Raw genomic sequence first — 19,516 nt, 5'->3', positions numbered from 1 at the left:
GTTCATAGCTTCAGAGGTCAGAGTACAGCTTTGAGCATTATTGTACATTTCAACAGTGAAAAAAAAGCATTTTGCAACCTCAGCTGTTCAGTCTCCTGCTCTGCCACTGTACCAAGTAATGCCAGAAAAGACTACTAAGGTTACTGCTCTGCTGTGAACCAGGTTAATGGACAACTCCTAAAAACAGTGAGATCCTCAGATGAAGGCTGGCCAGGGAAGTCCCTCTATACCTCCTGCTTGTATATGCATGGCTTTGCCCGAGCTTTGAGTGCAGCACACGCTGAAAGGTAGAAGAACAAAGACTGGGATTTTCAAGGGGAACTCAAGGCTTTCTTCATCTTCTGAAACAGTGAAGTGTACACATAAGAAGCCAAGAGAGCCACTCTATGCTGCAGTCACATGCTATGTGGAAGCTGTAATCTCACAAGGACACAGATATGGCCATGCAAATATGGGTTATGCCTATGCTAACAACTGGTGTATGTCCCTAGAGCTCCTAAGCGGCTTTTAATCTCGCTGCTAATGCGTGTGAAAGCTTGTGCTGAAGAAGCTTCATTTTTCTTGTGCTTCTGTTAGTCAGGAACGTGCCACCCTTTCATATCCTGAGTTGAGAGGTGAGTTCATAGGCTGGCAAACTTCTGGGTTTAAATTTTTGGAGGTGAAAAGGAGAGGAGCTGCCTGTCACACTGGGCACAGATGTCACAACTGCAGGCAGCAAGCACAGCAAGAGGGCAGTTGGTTACAGGCATTGAGAAACCAGCTGCATTTTCAACATCCTCTTCAACCAAACCATCTCTAACATAGTCCTCACAACACTCAGGCTGAAGCAACGAAGTACACTCATCCGTGCTATCACCACTGCTTCACTCTGCATAGCTTACCTTGCGTTAAGTAACATGTAACATACCAAAAATTCCTAGTATAGGTTAAACAAGTTGTAATATACCTCAGATGGTCAAAGCAAACCTAACTGCAGAGTGTTAGAAGGCAACTGTCTTTGTGTCTGCTCAGCACCAGCCTGTGTAAGGCTCCTGTGTCAGAGAGCTGACAGCAAGATTGCAGACATGGGGGAGGAAGAAAGCAGACACAGGAGGGAAAAATGCCACAAACGTCTAAGAGGAGAGCTTGTCTTGATGGATTTTTGTCATTATTAAATTAAATCATGGATAAAGGCCAAACTTCCCTAAGACAGCCTGAAAACAAGAACCTGTCTCTGTTTCAAGACCCATCAATAGGTACTTTCCCAAGGTTACTACCTGCACCGGGCATTTGGCTCGGCAGGTGTTCAGCATCGCCAGCTGCACAGAGAAACACTTGACCAGAAGTGTCTGAGCTTCTGCCAAGAGCAGCGCCAGTCCCTCCACAGAGCCATGCCCAGGGGGACCTCAGAGAGAGGGGGCCTTTGTACAGCCCTCGAGATGACTCCCAGTGCCAGAAGTGACCTGGCACAGGAGCACAGCTGAATCACAGCTGCAGCAATTACACTAATTGTCCAAGGGACAAAACAATTGCACTTGTCTGACTGGTCAAGGCATGAGGGGAGCCCAACACATTTTTCTTTGTGAAAGCATTTCGCCGTGAAGTAAATTTCTGAAACAAAGTCCCTGTAACTACAAGTCTTTCCAGAATTCTTCCTGGCAAGTGGAATTTATTCCTTCTAAAAAGGAGAGCTTTAAACAAGACGTTACCCAGGAGAGTGAGATCTCATGGCTGTTGGCTCTCACCACCATCTGCCAAGGAGTTAACACTGAATTTCCTTTACACTGGGATGGGAATTGAGGCCTCAAAGTCAACCAGCTCCCTGAAAAACCCCTACAGTGCAGCCCAAGGTCCCTTTTCCTGGTTTCACCTCTGTTCCTCATCAAATGGGACTGCTTCTGTTACAGAGACCATCCCTGGTCCTATGTGAGCCAGAGTCTCTGGCCCCTGCCTCAGGGCTGGTGCTTTCCTGCAGCACAGCTCAGCAAATGCAGTGGGACACTTGGAGAAGGGCCCATCTTGAACTTGCTGGTGCACAAGCTGTAGAGGAAAACTGATTGCTCATGCCAGGAGCTGCACCCACACTTGCAGATAAGGAGTGTGGTGCACACTGCCATGTGCGTGACTCAGGAAAAGCTGCACTTTGTACCACCTTCAGGGGCCAAAATAATGCAGACTGATGCATGGTTACAGGCGCTGGACTTGCTCCAGGTGCAAACCCAGCACCAACAAATAGCCCAAGAGACTCCACCAAGCTCCAACAGGTGCAAACAAAGCAAAGCAGGGGACTTTTCCCTCCCATTGTCCACAGAAGCCACTAGTAGCATTGAACATCCTGACGACTACCAGCAAGGGGAAAATCCAGGGGTTTCTGCTTATATCTTTAGGACCACAAATCAATGGCAAAACTGATGGGGAGAGGTGACACTCTACTCCAGAGGGCCACAGTGTTGTGGGGCTGGAGGGCCCCAGCTGTCTCCATGGTTGCGGAGCTCTGAACCGGTGTCTGGGCACCCCAGTCTCCTTGGTCACCGCAAAATGTTTCGGTCCAGACACAGCTCTGTGGCAGTTTTCCCTTCCAGCCTGGTGTGAGTGGGGCCCCGGGCAGGGGACAGGGCGTCTGTGTCCCATGGAGGAGGCAGGCTTTAAGGATGAAGTGGATGGAGCCAGGGCAAAGGACAACAGCAGGGATGGCACTGCTGGCCAGGTGAGCACAGGGAGAGAGGTTGGCACATAGCAAGAACAAAGCAGAATCCAGCTTCAGTTTCGCCTCTGAAATGTGGTTTGGGATCAAATTTGCAGAGAAGTAATCTTCTCAAGGGAGCAGAACATGTCAGAGAGGAAAGGACTTCTCTTCCTACACACTTCAGCATATTTTAAAAGGCAACATAAGCTTGTGTTTAAGTCAGTTATATAAGTGTTGCTTTCCAGAAGATGAGTGGAGGAGTTACCTACACAAACGTTGACACAGGGAAAACAGCCACTGCCCTTTGCAAGAGAAAATATCCCTCTCCCCAGACAGTGAGGTGCAAGTTCAATAGCTGAACGTTTTATTTTGTTTCCAGTGTGGCTTTGCAGCAGGTCAGCCATGGTACCTTTGCCATCAATAGAAGCTGTGTATGGAGCAGTATGGCGTTACAATGAACCCATTGTAACCACTTATTTCCACTGAACAAGTAACTGCCAGCCCATATTTGAATAATGCTATTAGGAATGAGTGGTCATTGTTTACCTTGTAATTTATTGGAGGCAGGATCTCCAAAAAGGACTTTCAAATAGGCACCTAGTTCTTATGGACTTTTAATGACAATTTAATACCTAGTTTCATTGAGCACCTCTGAAAACCCAATGTGAAATGATTTAGCAGGAAGGGAAACACTCCTGAGCCTTAGGACAGGATTTGTCCATAGCAGTCTCTTAAAGAGAGGATGCAAGATCTGCACGAACTGAAAGACTAACCTGTGGCTTTGGCAATTTGTAGACCACAGAGAAGGATTTGGCTGGCATGACGAAGGAGGCAGCCTTTGTAACAGGCAGCGAGAGTGCTCCACCATGCAAGACCCTGCTCATCTGCTGCGCAGACGGTCTTGATCAGGACACCTTCAAAATTGTGAGATACTGAATAGAATTTAGCAATAGAAGTCGTCGGTGGCATCCCAGTTTCTCAAGACAAAGGGAGCAAATAAAACCCAGGATTTAGCAGAGGGAGCAAAAAAGCAGGACAAGGCACTTCATCCTGTAGCCTTCTTCCATGTCTGAAAGTTTTTGCCTCATCACTATTTTCCAGTCATCAGGACCATCATACCTTTAGTTTAAAAGAAAAGAAAAAAGACGCCACCAGACAAAACCACAAAAAAAAAACCCAACCCAAACAAACAAAAACAACATAATCACATTTCACATACATAGTTCAGTTTTTCAGAACAAGTACTGCTACATTATCATTTCACATGATGCCACATGCTCCCTGGCTATGGTGGTTTGGTTCCTCTGCATCACTTGTACTGCAGGCACAGAGCTCCACCTGATACCATCCACCCCCACGGTGGGATATGACTTTCCTGTCCCTGGTGCATCATGACATAAACATGCAGAGCCCCAGTCAAGGCCCAGTGCATGTAGCAGACCAAAAAAAACCCAACCCAAAACCAAACCCAAAACACACACACAAAAAAAAGAAAAAAGGGAAAAAAGAAAAAAAAAAGGGAAAAAATAAAAAAAAAGGGAAAAAAGAAAAAAAGGGAAAAAAGAAAAAAGGGAAAAAAGAAAAAAAAAGGGAAAAAAGAAAAAAAAGGGAAAAAAGAAAAAAAAAGGGAAAAAAGAAAAAAGGGAAAAAAGAAAAAAAAAGGGAAAAAAGAAAAAAAAGGGAAAAAAGAAAAAAAAAGGGAAAAAAGAAAAAAAAAGGGAAAAAAGAAAAAAAAGAACCACTAAAAACCAAGGCACCCAGACACAGTGTTTGCTCCTACATCACATGCATGCAGATGCTTGCAACACATCCAAGGTTTGGCCACAGAAAGAGGCAGCGTGAGAAAAGCAGTAAAACAGTTTCCTTTTCCCCCTCCCTGCAGAACAGCAGCTGTTTTGTAGCCTGAAATTTATACCTCTCAGCCTACAACATTAAAAAGGAATTCCCAGTCTTGGAAATCCCTCAATTTCCTTTTCATATCACCTTCAGCACACTTTGCCCAGGGTGTCAGCAACCCTGGGACATGCAGAAGCGACTCCTGCAGTGATGGGAGGGCCTAACAGAGGTCCTGCTGAACACCCGTGTCAGCTTCCCCACTGTCGACACAGGAGACACCAAAACATAACACTCCTTCAGGGCTTCCCAGCCAGCGATTTAATTGGTTTATTTAGTGAAAAGGAATGCTCAAGACCTGGATTTAAAATGCTGAACACCTATGCTAACCCTTTTTCTTTACAGTGCAAGGACCTTTTCAGACCCTTTAAGAAGTCGCTTAGGAAACTGCATTTACCACAGCACCTCCCCACAGAAAAAAAAAAGAAGTACACGAAGAAAAGTTTGACCATAATCGGGGACCGCATGGATCTGTTTCTCCAACAGTACTGCAGAGCCTCGCAAGTCAAGCACTGGCAGAAGGGTCTCATCTTGCCCGGCACCGGTAGTACTGCACTGGTGGTGCTCCCAGCATGACAGGCTCCTGCCCCTGCTGCTCCCAGCAGGCATTTAGACACATACTTTGGCCCTGCATTTCCAGGCACTGGAAATCAGGTTGGGTATCTACAGGAGACTTGCATAGCTTGCTCTAACTGCCAAATACTCACAGATCTTGCAGGTAATTTTAGCAGAGGCCATGTGGCACCTAGTCCTGCCCAGCACAAGGCCAATTTCAATGTGCTGCCCATCAGCAACATCCCTTTGCAAGTAAAGAGGCTCCTAAGTAGCCACCTGAGTTAAAAAATAACCCTTCCCGTGCTTAGGGAAGAGCAGTTCTTTCAAAGTTTATGAGCTTTGGGGAGGAAAAAAAAGAAAGAAAGAAAAAAAAAAAAAAAAAAAGCTGTGCAAAATGTATGTCAGTGGTTACACTCACCAAGCCAGAACTAGGGAGCAAAATGAAGAAGTTGAAGTTTGTATTTACATGTACAATCTATCTCTTTCTTTTCCCAAGGATGTTGTGGCAATTTGTCTCCCTTTTCTCAGAGATGGATGGAAAGCAACTGCAGAACCTATATAAGTACATCAAAAACAACCAAATGGGTAAGTTTCTGGTAAGCAAACAGGAAAGTTAATACCCCATAAGGTGTTTCTGCTGTAGTAACTTTAAGGGGATAACTATACCATGCAGCTTACATTGATCGATCCATGTCAAAGGAGAAGCCTATTACCAAGAAGTCTGTTTACCTAAGGGACACAAATCCTGCAAATGTTGGCAGTTCTTACTATAACATGGGCACTGAGCTATGGCAGCCACCCATAGCTTTCCCTGGCTAGCTCTGGGAAGCTGAGCTGGTGTCCCCAGCACCGTGATTTACAATTTTTGGAGCTGTTTGCTGATCTCATGTTTCCAGTCACGCTTTACAGACCAAATCTGATCCATAGTTTTATCTGATGATATAGGAGTTAAACTCTGAAACAAGCACCTAGTTTAGGTAAAGGCTGTGTTTGCCAAAACAGAGTTCTGTACCTGGGCACCAGCTATACAAAGGCAGTAAATAGTAACGAACTGTTTCCCAAGAACACCGACTCTGAAGGGTTAACCCATTTAAGCACACTTATAGCAACCATAAACATATCTCCTGAGCAAAGGCTGAGTACACCAGGAAGTTCAAAGGTCCACAAGAAACACATACTTTAAGAAGTTTATTAAAAAATAATTAAAACAGATCTACAATTTAAAAAAAAAAAATCAGCTAGGAAATTGTTTGGAGTAAATTAGAAAACAGCAGCAGGCTAGACCTTGTCGGGTTACTGGGACACTGCTTGCTTCATGTCAAAAAGGGAGCTGTGGTCATTTAATAGCTGGCAGTGATAAAGCCATAAATAAGTTTGAGGCTGCAGGTAAACAGCTCTCTACTCCAGTTAGAGAGAAAGGGGAAAGCCAGCCGTGCAGTTTCTGCTTTTAGTTTATGGGGAAACAAAACCATCGATTTATTTTTAAGGCTCTAAAGAGATATTCCAACAATAAGGAAATCAAACCTATTGTAAAGGAAAAAGAACCCCCACACAAATTCCTGTTGCTAGTGTGAGACGCCCGTGATTAATTGGGAGACGTTAAAAAAGCAACTGGCAGCGCCAGGAGGCAACAGGCGTTCCTGCTCCCTTAAATTTGTGAGCACTGCAGAGAGGGAAATTGAGCTCCATTTCCAGCACAGCCCTTCTCAGAGGCTCACGGAGCCCAGGACATGACCTCAGCTAAGGACAAGCTCTGCTCCTCCTGCAGGGCATGTGGCTGAGGGCAGCTCCCCATTGCTACCTCCAAACAAGTATTAAAAAGCAAATACCACACCCCTCACCCAGCCACCTTTCCATCCTTTTGCTCCCCTAAATAAAAATCACAACCAAACCAGACAATTCAACATCTTCCTTTCCAAGGAGAGGGAGGGGGAAATAAATAATAAAACAAAAAGCCAAAAACCAATCAGTGGGTGACAAGCATTAGTCACACTGCGTCGTGCGCTATTGGGATGCACCGGCGTGTGCTGAGGAGTGTGCACCAACCTGCAGCCAGCAAGAGCCTGCCAGCTAGGGCTGCACAGCGCTGGGGACAAGGCTGCCTCCAAAAAAGCTGATAGAAGAAGCAACAAATTCTGCTGTTATGTAACTGTTGACAAATGCCTTTTGTTATGCAAGACAAGTGGGAGAAAAATAAGCATCTTTGCCCTTTGTGGGAAGGGAACAGCAGTCGGCTCCCTGCTAGAGCACAAACAACAGGCTGTGGATCCAGGGGGGACCGGCACGCTCAGTGCAACAGAAATAGATTATTTGCAAATGCCTTGTTATTTAGATGAGTGAGCATAAAATTACAGATTCAATATTTAATTAGTAAGTGATGGAGGTTGTCACCATGATAATTTGATAATTTTGTGAGTTTTGTTAAAGGAGAGAGGCTAATGAGCAGCCATCCACTAGCCTTGCTCATCAGTCATCTTAAAATTAGGGATCTAACTTCTCTCTCCCTCACATTTGGGCTTTTAGGCCTTTTTTAAAAAAAAAAACAAAAAACAACACCCCCCCCCCCCCCCCATCTGAATTTAAACACTGGTCCCAACCTTGGTTTTAGACTTAGTGAAAATACCAGACCAGACTCATTTCTTAGCTTAGAGCTAGAACAGAGCATCATTTCCCTTCACAATCTTCTGGCTCCTGTACACTACTGAAAGCTGTAGAAATCAGCCTGAGAAGAGTAAAGAAATAAATCTTCTCAGCTCTCTGAGGCTCTGGGAAAGAGGTGTGGTGGGTTTTGGTTTTGTTTTTTAAAAAAAAGCCAAACTGCATAACCAGTGGCAACATGAAAATTGTTTTTCTCCAGAATTGCATAGAAGCATGCACAGCATAGGTGCCGGCTCCATCCAGCTCCGTGGTACCATCCTACCACCCTTCGAATGCTCCACGCAAGGACCCATCGTCACCCGTAGCCATCCTCCCAGCGCAGAGTCCCATACAGCCACAGTGACATCCAGCGGCAGCGCACACCAGTCCACAGCACCCCCCCGCACCCCGGGGCGTGGGGCTGAGCAGCACCCGTGTCCCCTTACATATGCCTGAGCCACCAAATGGCACTGTCAGCTGCTACCTGTCTCCCTAAAATGCCTGAGAAATGACATTTCTCTCGCTAGCATGCTCAGTAGGGTTCTTGCTTTAAAACACGTATTTTAGGTGCTGGGGTAGACTGGGCTGGGTGAGTCAGGCTGCAGAAATAGCTGAGCTGGGCATCGGTGCAGGGGAAGAGAGAGAACACAGAAAACACAGCTTTGTAGAGGCCAGCAGGACTCGCTGCTGGGTGGGATTAGCCTCCGATCTCAACTGCAAGGAACAAATGCTTTGCAGGGTGAGGATTCAGGCAGACAGTACAGTCATTGCTCAGCTCACTGCTGCTGCCACCCAACAGGACCATGGTTAAGCAAGAGTTATTGCCCAAGCACGAGTCAACGTATAGTGTTTGCTCATATAAATATCTTTAAAAGTGTTTTTGTTTTTGTTTTTGTTTTTTTTATATGCTGCCCTTCTGAAAACCAAGATTCAGTTCAAGAACTTAAAGAAAAGAAAAAAAAAAAAAAAAGCAGCTTTACATCAGCTGGGGGCCTCAGCAGAGATACAAGAGCCATGCAGGAACACCTAGGTCAAAGAGACAGTCACCACCAACACACCTGCAAAGTCACCGCCCAGTGGGAAGAACAACAGATGAGAGGCACTCACATGGTCAGCGTCATACTGGCACCAAGCAGGAAAAACATTTTCCTGCTCAAGTAGAGCCATCTACACATGGCCTTTTTGCAGGAGGATCAGCAGGTGAAGACATGATCAGTGGTGGAGCTAGAGGAGCTGGGCAGGTTGAACTGCTGTCTCAGGTAAGAGACATGGGAGTAGGGAAAACAGCAGCAAAAGAAGCTACTATAGCATTAGGCAGTAATAAGGAAGACGACATCCCTTTGTTAGCCCACATCAGTTGGCATTAATTAGTGTGTCTTTACACAGCAATCTGGATGCTCAAAACATAGCTGTGGTTTGCCTTTGGGCCCTCCCTAGCACAGCCACACACACTTGTTTTGTGGAGCAAAAATGCAGACCAACCTGTAGCAGGCATGTTTGCTAAGCAGAGCTACCGGCAGCCTGTTTAATCCAGCCAGAACTTCGGCATACACAAACCCCAACGGAGGAATGAGAAAGGGACATTAAAAGCAATTGCTGACAAGATCAGTTTTGCCACAAACAGGTGCCACAGTCTGCATGCAGAAGGAGGATTTGTCCCACGTAAGCCTATTTTCAAGCTGCTAAAATGCAATCACATGTCCTGTGGGAGTTCTCATGTACTCATAACCAACTTGCTTTTTATCTCATTTTCTCCCCAGTCTTTCTATTTACCTCTAAAAAAGTCCAATCTGGTATGTCACAGCTCTGAGGGAGCACTTCAAATCCAAATTGATAAACTAAAAGTCAAAAAACAAGAGCTAGCTAGACAGCGAGATCTGGGAGGCTGAGTAGGAGTCCCACACTAACCTGCCGGCTGCACGGCTCCAGGCAATCCTCCTCCGCTCGTCTGCTTCCCAGTAAGAACAGGGAAAATACAACCCAACCAATTCTTAGGTAGATAAATGCACCAGAGACACAAAGGGCATGAAATACCAAAAATCAGTGCAATTGAAACATAACAAACATAGCAAGGATTTGGGATTGCTGGTTGCTTGAGAGCCTGGGTGGCAAGCCATGGTGTTACTATAGATTTCTGGTGACAAGCTATTGGTGGGATTGAACCATATTCAGGATCCACCCAGTAAAGTTCATAGAGGACAGCTTGCGCACACCAGTATCAGCTCCTGTAGGAGATACAGCTTCCCAGAGGAGTTATGCCTTCTGTTTACTTTGTGGGTTTTTTTTTGTTTTTAAGGTTCCCAGATGACTCCAGAGTCAATGGAAAGACAGAAATAATGTCATGCAGTATCATCACCTGAACAAAAAAGCAGGGAATAAAGACAGTCTCCATGGTTTCCTGAAACAAAAAAATACTGAAATACATGCAGCATCATAGCAACAAGCTTTGACCTAAACAAAATGAAAATGATCCTATTTTAAACCACGTGATCTTATTTATTATTATCCTAGAGCTTCCTAGCAGCTGTGCACCAGCATTGAGACCTGATTGCCGATGTGTAAGTATCAGACCTACCTTTACTACTTTGTTCTTTTTATATAAACTCGTAGGGGAAGAACAGCGTTCCTAAGGAATCAGGCAACTGCTCCTTTCCTTACTATGGCAGAAGGCCTCTTCTGACCAGAGCAGAATCTGCATTTACTGCATTTATTAAAAATATAAACACAAACCCTCCGCATGTTGCAGTTGTACTGACCAGGGAGGAGAGAATGAAAGAAAAAGGGAAGAGACCAGCATACGGAAAACATTCTGGTAAAAAAAAAAAAAGAAGTTGCATAACTTTTACACATAAACTTGCCATTTCTAACTGTTCTAGGCAAATAATGACCACGAGCCTGCACATACATCAGTGTTCTTGGGAGATGTAGCAGCTGCCATCCATTCATCCAGGTCGAGACAGCTGCAGCCCCGTTCAACTGCTGCTGCAGGAAGAGACTCATCCAAGAGCTGATGCTTCAGGACAGGAGTAGTGAGAGCAGAAAACAGTAACAAAGCTGGCTGGTTTGGGCTTCAGGTTTGGCTAGATTTGATTTACAGTGGAATCCAGGTTTTAAGAAAACAACAGAAACAGCAATAACTTGGCATAAGAATCTTTTAGTTTAACCAGTAAAAAACAAACCAACCAACCCAAAGATCCATCCATCCTTCCTTCCTACGTGCTAAAAATCAGATGGTGGGTAGGGGGCTTAGGTATTATCTTCAGATCTGAACCCAAGCAAGACAAATCCCCCCTAGATCCCTTTGGAAGGGCAGATAACACAGTCCATTTTTAGAATCAAGACAACAGATTTCCTTTTTAAATGGTATCTTGGATCACATCCACAGACCTTGGCAAGAGACTAACGTCCCTGGCTGCGCTGCCCATGAAGGCACCACTGCCAAGTGTACACAGAAAACTGTTTGGGAGAGGTTGTGAAGGAGGATGCCATGTGCTGCCTTCACTGGGCAGCAGATTTGGCTTCTCACGTTGGGTTTCATTGTGCGTAAGAGCGGATACTTGGGTGGTGCAGACCTGGTTCAGTAGCAGAATATGAGGAATTTTCTTAGAATAACAGAATATTTCTTTCAGCTTAAGGTTTTTAAACTTTCTCCATAGCACATATTCTATAAAGCAAATTAGTAGCACATGTAGCTGCATCAGAAAAATACTGTATGCCCTCAAAATGTCACACTTATGTAAGACAGAACTGAGCAAGATTAAAGCCTGCTTGACTTGGATTATTTTACAATTTTTCCAGTAGGACCTGAGGTGACTTAGAAGTGACAGGAAAGCTCTCAAGGAAAATTGAGCTCTGCCAGAAATAACCTCACAATTTCCCGACCAGATGACATTGGGCAAAGAGAAAAGATTTCACCTCCAAAGGTCCCTGCTCTGAACATACAAGGAGAAAATGTTTGGTGTAAACTACAGGATGCATCAGTACCACTTATGCAGTATTACAAGGATTGCTTTTTCCTGCTGTTTAATTTCGGAAGCCGACGGGCAGCGGTGCTACCAAAGCAGACTTGCTCAGCTGCAAGGCTTGTAGCCCTCAACGCACATTTCCTATCTCGGGCTGTTTGCTCTTTTCCATTTAAATGGAGCATGAGGGAATTCATGGAAGTGTTGCACAACCTTGGCTTTGGCTCTTAAGGAAACGAAGATTTTCATGTATTTTGTAAAGTGTCCATGCGTAGTGTAGAACCAAAGAAAAAAAAAAAAAAGGCACAAGACATTACCATTTCCCCCTTGCAAACCACAGCCTGAAGAGATGCAAGCAGAAGCTGCTGTTGGCAGTTAAGTTCAGGACAGTAAAGCACATGTTTTGTGCCATAGGAAACAGAAACACTGTTCAGTGGGAAACAGAAGATGTCAGGAATAAGCAGAACCTGTGCTGCCCCCACAGCCCCACAGCAGTGATGTCTCATGGCAGCTGGTCACCCCAGGACAAGACATCCTAGGACAGGAGCCGTCCCTGCCAGAGACACACTAGACATTCCACCAGCCACAAAGAGCTCCCCATGCTTCAGGAAGTCCAAGGCACCATTTCTCTTAATGCTTAAAAAAAACAAACAACAACAAAACAACCTAAACCACCCACAAACAAACCAGCCTCCCCCCAGCAGCTTGCCTCAGGCCAGTTTTATGGGAATCGTGGTTACATTTTGCGAGCATGAGGAAGACTGCGATGATCCTTGCTGATGTCAGGGTTTTGGACTTTGCTCAGACTAACCAGGGGAAGAAAGTAATTACTGGGAAGCAGCTTTTACCCAGCTCGATTTGCCAGCTCCCCATAAATCAGCAGTACAGCCTCATACCTCTGTTTTCAACACCTGGTTACCTTTACCTGGGCAAGAACAGTTTTTGGGTTGCTGCTGTTAATTCTTCCTTCATACCAGCTGAAAGGAACAGACTTTTTACTGAGCCTCCTCTGTTGCTGGTTTGTGCTTGGCAGTTTGGCTTCAGCGCTCCCCAAATGTCAACGTTTCCCTCGGGAAAAGGGCAAGAATTGAGAAAGTTGCCCGAACATGCAGATGTCCGGGGACTTACATCTTTCATCCATTTACATTTGCATGGATACAATGTATTGGGCAGGACCACAAAGGGCACTGCCACAGCCCTGAGGATTTCAGCCTCACCACCCCTGGAGTCATCCTCATTTTACAAGAGGTGGACCTGGCGCAGAGAACTTACCCGGGTTCCTCAGGGTGCAGTGCCTTTGAATTGCATTTGCTTCCCTAGCAGCTGGATGAGCGTTTGAAGGCACTTTTGCCTTTCAAAATTGAAATTGCAGACCTGTGAAATGAGGAAAGACCTCTGCCTGACACACTCAAATGACTCAGAACCTGATGGTTTAAAAAAAATATAAAAGCTCCTCTTAGAAATGCTGATTTCCAACCCATCCTGGGCTCAGGCAGCCACACGAGACTCTTGCGCTGTGACTGCTGACTTGTATGAGACACTTTGTGTTCCCGTGGCTACTTTAGGGCAGGGGAAGACCAACACGCAGGGAAGGATCCGCATCTGCCAACTAATGAGGGCTCCCACCCTCCTGTGGTTTACGCTTCGCAGGTACCCAAGAGGCTCAGTCAGTTGCTGCAGCAGCTCACAACCACCATTTCCAATTTGCCCATAAACGCTGGTATTAAAATTTTCACTTTGTACCCACAAGAGCATCCAAGTATTAAGGATTACAGCAAGTGCACAGATGAAGGTGAAGCAACGGGCACATACAGTGTATCAAAGGTAAGAGTCTTCAGAAGTGCCGTTAAGAACCAGAAACAACTTCATCATGTCACACTCTCCTGGAAATGGTCTCAGACTGCCCCATCCCAGAGAAACGTGGAGGCTTGGGAGAGGTTTCCCTGGATCTGGACATCACAAGACACAAGAGCCACCACCCCCCACCCCACCCCCCACAAGTCTCACTGAGGACCTACTCTATAGACCAGAGGGAACTAGACCGGACCCGTCTGCTCCCGAGCACAGGGCACAGACACCCGCCTGTTCCTTCTCCCGAGGCCTTGCGGCGTGGCTGGGCTACAGTCCCCTCCCAAGCACTTGTAGCTGGAGACTGGAGGCAGCCACACGGCTCTTCACCAGCACTGAGCTTGTAGGGAAATTTCCAGATAAACAACCAAATTGCCAACAAGTGAAGAGGGGGAAAAAACCAGAAACAAAGCGAGCCCTGGCACCCCTCCCCATGCAAATGCTCTTATGAGAGTACACGCCTGGGAACTGGGTCTGGTCCACGGAACAGCCAGAACCACCTCCTCCTTGCAGCTCAAGACACTTCATCTTAAAACTGGTGGTGGGTTCACAACGCTGCCGAGCACAACTTCCTCCCTCAGCCAGGGCAGAACATTCTTTCCTCCTGGGTGTGTGCAGAGCTGGTTCTGGTTTTGCTTTTAAAAACAACCTTATTACAGTCAACTACCAACAGCCAAAGGTATTCTCGCACACAGACACTACCACACTGACATGGTGCAGCTGGAATTCCTGAACTATAAATACCACTTCATCTATGTTGGGAGTGCATCATCTAAAGAGTCTCATTTAAATAAATAGCATAAAAAAGCCTAAAGCCATCAAAACCCACAGCCCAGTTTCATTAAGTGCTTCTGCTTTTTAATTTAACTGCTGCAGTACCAGAAGATCCTAGGTGATAAAGCAACCACATTCACAACTCAATAGAGTATTAAACACAAGATGAAGGGGCCAGCCAAAATGAAAACACCCCCAAAGCTGTATGACCAGCCATTTATGGAAACCAAATCATCTTGCCCAAGGAAAATTAGTTAGCCAGGTACAGCTTCCTCCAGCAATAATGGCAGTAATGGCATCAGAAGTTGTCCAACCAATATTTATTGAGGTTAACTGGATAAACCAAACACTTGCAGACTGACTGCACGACCTGCTCTCCTTACGGTTTATTAATTAAACCGACAGCACTGCAGACTGCCCTCACACTCCGGGGGGCACGCTGCAGCGAGTAGTGAAGAGGTGCAAGCTGACAGCACAGGGGACTAATCCACCCCAAGGTGTGCCGTTCTCCCCTACCAGGAGCCAGCCTGGACACACGTCAGAATTAAGGTAATGTGGGCAAAATAGCTCAGAGGAAGTGATGAACACAGACCAGACCCGCTGCAAGCCCCAGAAGCTCCGTTCAGATCGTCTCAACCTCTAGCCTTGCTCTAACATACTGTTAACAAGTAGATACAGCCAAACACCCGCTTTTATACACGTTACAATAAGGTGGGGGGCAAGGGGGGGGCAGTGGGGAGCCAGAGGGCAGGTAATTTGTTGAGAGCAAAGTTTTAACTCAATTCAATGCAGATACTTCAAAATGCGGGAACACTATATTTATTAGGTCAATATTTCATTTTAGCAATACAATTACAGAATATCACAATGCTGGTTACAAACATAGTATGGTTTGATGGTTACAAATAATGTTGGGCACTGCAGTCTGAGAAGTAGGATACGAAACGTTAGTCTTGACACGACAAGTAGGGTGGTCTTCAAAGTCTAGTAATGATCAAGATACTTTTGTATTAATGAGCGTGGCACTACAGGTAGAGATTCTGGTTTAGAGGTGGATTTTGTATAAGTAGTTCAATTTATACAGTTATACAGTTCAAGCAACATTTTTTTAAAATGCTATTAAATTAAAATCCCCTGTAGTTCAATAAAGTATAAAAATAGTACTGAACCTGGTAATATTCAATAAAATGTAGAGTTCATTCACATCATTAAGTAGTAAAGAAATTGTAAAGTTGTAGTTACCATGGCAATATCGCTTCCCATAAAGGAATATACATAAAAGAAAAAAGTTACACATATGGTACCTGCGACAATTATTTAGCGATCCAACACTGAACTTGTGCACCACAAACCAAGTTTCTAAATATCTCTATATATTTATATAGTATATATCTTTTTCATCTTAAAATTTACTTTTTTTTTAAAAAAAAAATGTGCACTTCAACAAACTCACTAAGGCCACTCATGCTATAGATACCTAGGATTGCAATGAAATATTGTTAAACAAGACCCTAGAGCACGCACCTTTATATCACTGAAGGGAAACCTGTTTCACTGCCTAAAACATTCCTGAGATTTAGGGACAAAAGCATTACACCAGCGCCGCCAATTTTCTATATGTAGTTTAGTTTATTTCTAGATAAAGGAAATTTCTTCCCTGCTTCTCACAGAAATCCTCGCAAGGCCAAGAAACACAACGTGCAACAGGCCAGTTGTGTCAAACACGGAAACACCCACAACAAAGAGCTGGATTTACAACTAACATTTGGCCATTAATTTTCTTTTTATAAAACATAAGGAAAAAAAAGGGAAACTATGACCTTTAGATAAAATAAGGTTTCCGCACAGGCAGCGGAGGGAAGGATCTCCGTTTAAAGACTGGTAACAGCAACATCTCCACCACGCTGTTTGCTGCTAGCCTGCGAAGTCAGATCTGATCCATGTAAATCAAGTAAAGTTTTTGTCAATAGCTTCAATCATGTTTTAGGCACAATGCATTTTCCTTTTTGTACTCTACCAATACGTAGGACTATAAAAAGGAAATCAAGTTAGATGTGCATTTTTTGTACCATGAGAAGCAGCGCAATGGCACCTTTAGCAAATTTCTGACTGCAGCACGTGTAAAGAAAAACTTCATTTTTAAAGATACAAAAGAACATCATTGTCCTAATAAGTTAGAAATCAACAACAAAACCCCTTCAAAATTAAACAAGAACTGTGTGCAAAAAAAGGAAAAAAATATCTTAAACAATAGGTATAGGTATCGATACAGAGTGCATATGAAGACGGGGATAGTCAGACACTAGGACAGGCAGACACTTACTGGTTGGAATTAAAACCTTGCTATAAAGGCAATCAAACAACTGTTTGGGGCCAAATAGTCACTAGCTGTTTTACTTCAAGTAGCTGAGGGATAGATTTATTTCCAAGTATCTTTCTGCAACTTCCCCTTTTGTTAGCTCTTGAAATCTTTGTGTGCTTTTCCCCTTCCATAACAAGTCACCCAGAACAGCCCCAGCCCTAAGAACGGTGCAGAAATCCTGACGCCACCTTCCTCCCTCCCTTTACCAGCTGCAGTGTTTGCGTCAAAGAGGACACTCAAGTTACCGACTCGGACAACATTGTGCTGAAAATAAAATATTAAGGGTTTAATTTAAACGAGGAGTTAAAATAGTTTACCTTAAGGTGACACCTGTCCTGCCCACTTGCATCCAGTTACTCTGATGTGATTACTTACCTTCAAGAAAAACCTCGGAAGATGCCTTTCACTGGGCTTCCACTCACAGGACTCCCTGCTTAATGCCAGCACCAAACACAGCACCTGCCCAGCTAACAGTAGGTGCAGTGTGCGTCTATAAAATACCATTAATTAATTAACTTTATATAGTGTTTCATAGTTGGCTACTTGAGTCACAGGGGGCACGAACTCTCCCAGCGTGCAAGGCTACATGTGGCCCCCATCCCAGTACTTATGTTCAGGTGTGCACCTGCTCTGGGGGTGGGGGGGGATTCCCAGTTCTGCCTCCAAGGGGAGCGAGGGAGGTGCGGGTTCACGTCGGTAAGTGCCACACTGGAAAACTGCACAGTATGGACAACGCAGGGGATCACACCTCCACTCCTCTAGCTCTGCCCGGTGCAGAAGTCATGAAATACTGAAGTAATACTAGAAGAGCTACTCCAGCCACATCGGCACGGAGGGACATGTCATTTACCTTCCCCTGAAGTCATCCAGCCGGGCTCCTACTTTCTCAAAAATATCGAGCAACAACCTGTAACAGCAGGGACAGTAACGGTAATCAGCAACTAATACTGCTGCATTTCAAACAGTCTCCAGGTGCCAACACAGACACTTTCTGAGAAGATTTAGGAGATAGAGAACAAAAAAACCAGAAAGGCAAGTTTTATATTATTACATGAAGAGTAATTATTACATTTGCAGCAAGGATAGCATTAGGTGAAGGTTTCAAGCTACAGCATGCAGAGCAGGCAACAGAGCATTTTGTAGGCAGCTGCAAAGCTGTTCTGCAAACTTTCTCTGCTTTAACTTCAGCCATCAGCCCCAGCTACCTTTTTCCACAATTTATGTGCCTTGGCATGACTGGAATTGCAGAGATGCTACAATGAGAAGTTCAACCCAAGAGTCAAGTCAGGGTTTAATTCAGTCACATGAAAAGCACGCCGTAATCCTCCAAGGATCACTGCAACTCCTCTCGGCCAAGTCACGTTTCTTGGCCAAAGTTCACTATCAAAGAGAATTCCGGATGACTTTTAGAACCTTAATTCCTTCCAGACAAGCCAATGCACCACAGTATAGAACAAGCCGGTGAAGTAGCTTTACGAAAGAAAGAAAGAGCACATCCACCCAGCAAGATCTGACAATAAAGCTACCGATTAAACAAATGAATGAACACACTTGGTTATCAGATAGAAGCGCAACACCTCCCTAACATGCCCCATGTTGGAAGCTCATCTGATTGCTTGAACTTGAAGGCAAACCACGAAACACGTACACAAACTAGAACTGAAATAACAGCAGTGGTTGGTGCAGACCACTTTCACTGGCATCAGTCAAAATAATGCTCCTCATCCCAAACAAAACCTTGAGATCTTTGAGATTCCCTAGGCAAAAGTTAGAAACGGAGACCCAAGACTGGAAACCCTGAGCAAATAAACGGTCTCCAGGTAATGTTAAGTGTAAACCCATGTACCCAGCCTGAAGCTTTTAAACACTTCTGCAGTACAGAAATGACACGACTTGTTTAGGACAATTTTAAACACTCCTTCCCTGCCTAAATTCTGACACTAGTATTATATACTCCATTAAATGTTAAATAGTTTTAACAGGACTTCAGAAAAGAAATCGTTAGTAATTCACCAGCGCCCTGCTGTATGGGCATTCAGGGATAAAAATGTTTTGCCTTGCAGTTAGCTGAATTTGTTCATAGTACCTAAAGCAGTCATAAACAAAAATTGCTACAAATAAATTAGATTTAAATCCATGCACAATTTTAAGTTGGATTTTCATCGAACAGCCGTTGAGAATATACTGCAGTCAAAGTCTTAATACCACAGGGTTTTTTCTATGCAAATACTTCTTTTCACGTCAGTGAAGATAATCCAAGTATGCAATCATTAAATCTGCATCCACTAATTACATAACTGCGTTTTAGAGTGGTATTATCCAGCCTTTCCCCAAAAAATGTACTTGAAGGCACCAGTATATGAACTATTGGCCTGTAAAATTTCAGTTCTTCGGAGCCATTAAGCTCGAAGTCGTGTCTGAAATTTCAATTTCTTCCTTGCACTCCTTGAAGACCATCAAGCAGCTCTCCCTACCCCAAACCTAATGAACAAATCAAAAACCAGACCCCAAACAAACCATCCAGTCAAGTCCTGCAGGAGCCGTGCTTGCTGAGCCTCAGCTCGCACCGACCCTCCATGGCCGAGTTACAAACCCCTGAAAATAGGGGGGGAAAAGGGAGAAAACCCCCAAGTGACAGAATCCTAACTACAGGAGCACTGTCTGTGCTGCTATAACAAGAACTGAGGTAACAGCACTGCGTTGTTTCTAGCTTGCTATGTTACACAGACTTTCAAATGAGTATCACCTCAACATTAAAAAAAAACAAACAAAACCAAAACCAACACCCAAACCAAAAAACCACACGACAAAGCAGCCCCC

General features: G+C 44.5%; 1 protein-coding gene across 1 annotated transcript; it reads left to right on the top strand.

Moving 5' to 3' along the window:
- Window positions 1–2,608: 2,608 nt before the first annotated feature.
- On the top strand, window positions 2,609–10,761 carry CHCT1 (CHD1 helical C-terminal domain containing 1). Its single transcript, XM_027781324.2, has 5 exons — window positions 2,609–2,686; window positions 3,461–3,589; window positions 4,904–5,091; window positions 5,610–5,709; window positions 10,627–10,761. Exons 1-5 carry the CDS (start codon window positions 2,609–2,611, stop codon window positions 10,759–10,761), a joined length of 630 nt encoding a protein of 209 aa, XP_027637125.2.
- The last annotated feature ends 8,755 nt before the right edge of the window (window positions 10,762–19,516 follow it).

The sequence above is a fragment of the Falco peregrinus genome, chromosome 2, assembly GCF_023634155.1.
Source record: "Falco peregrinus isolate bFalPer1 chromosome 2, bFalPer1.pri, whole genome shotgun sequence".
NCBI lineage: Eukaryota > Metazoa > Chordata > Aves > Falconiformes > Falconidae > Falco > Falco peregrinus.
This window is presented reverse-complemented; position numbering and strand designations above follow the sequence as displayed.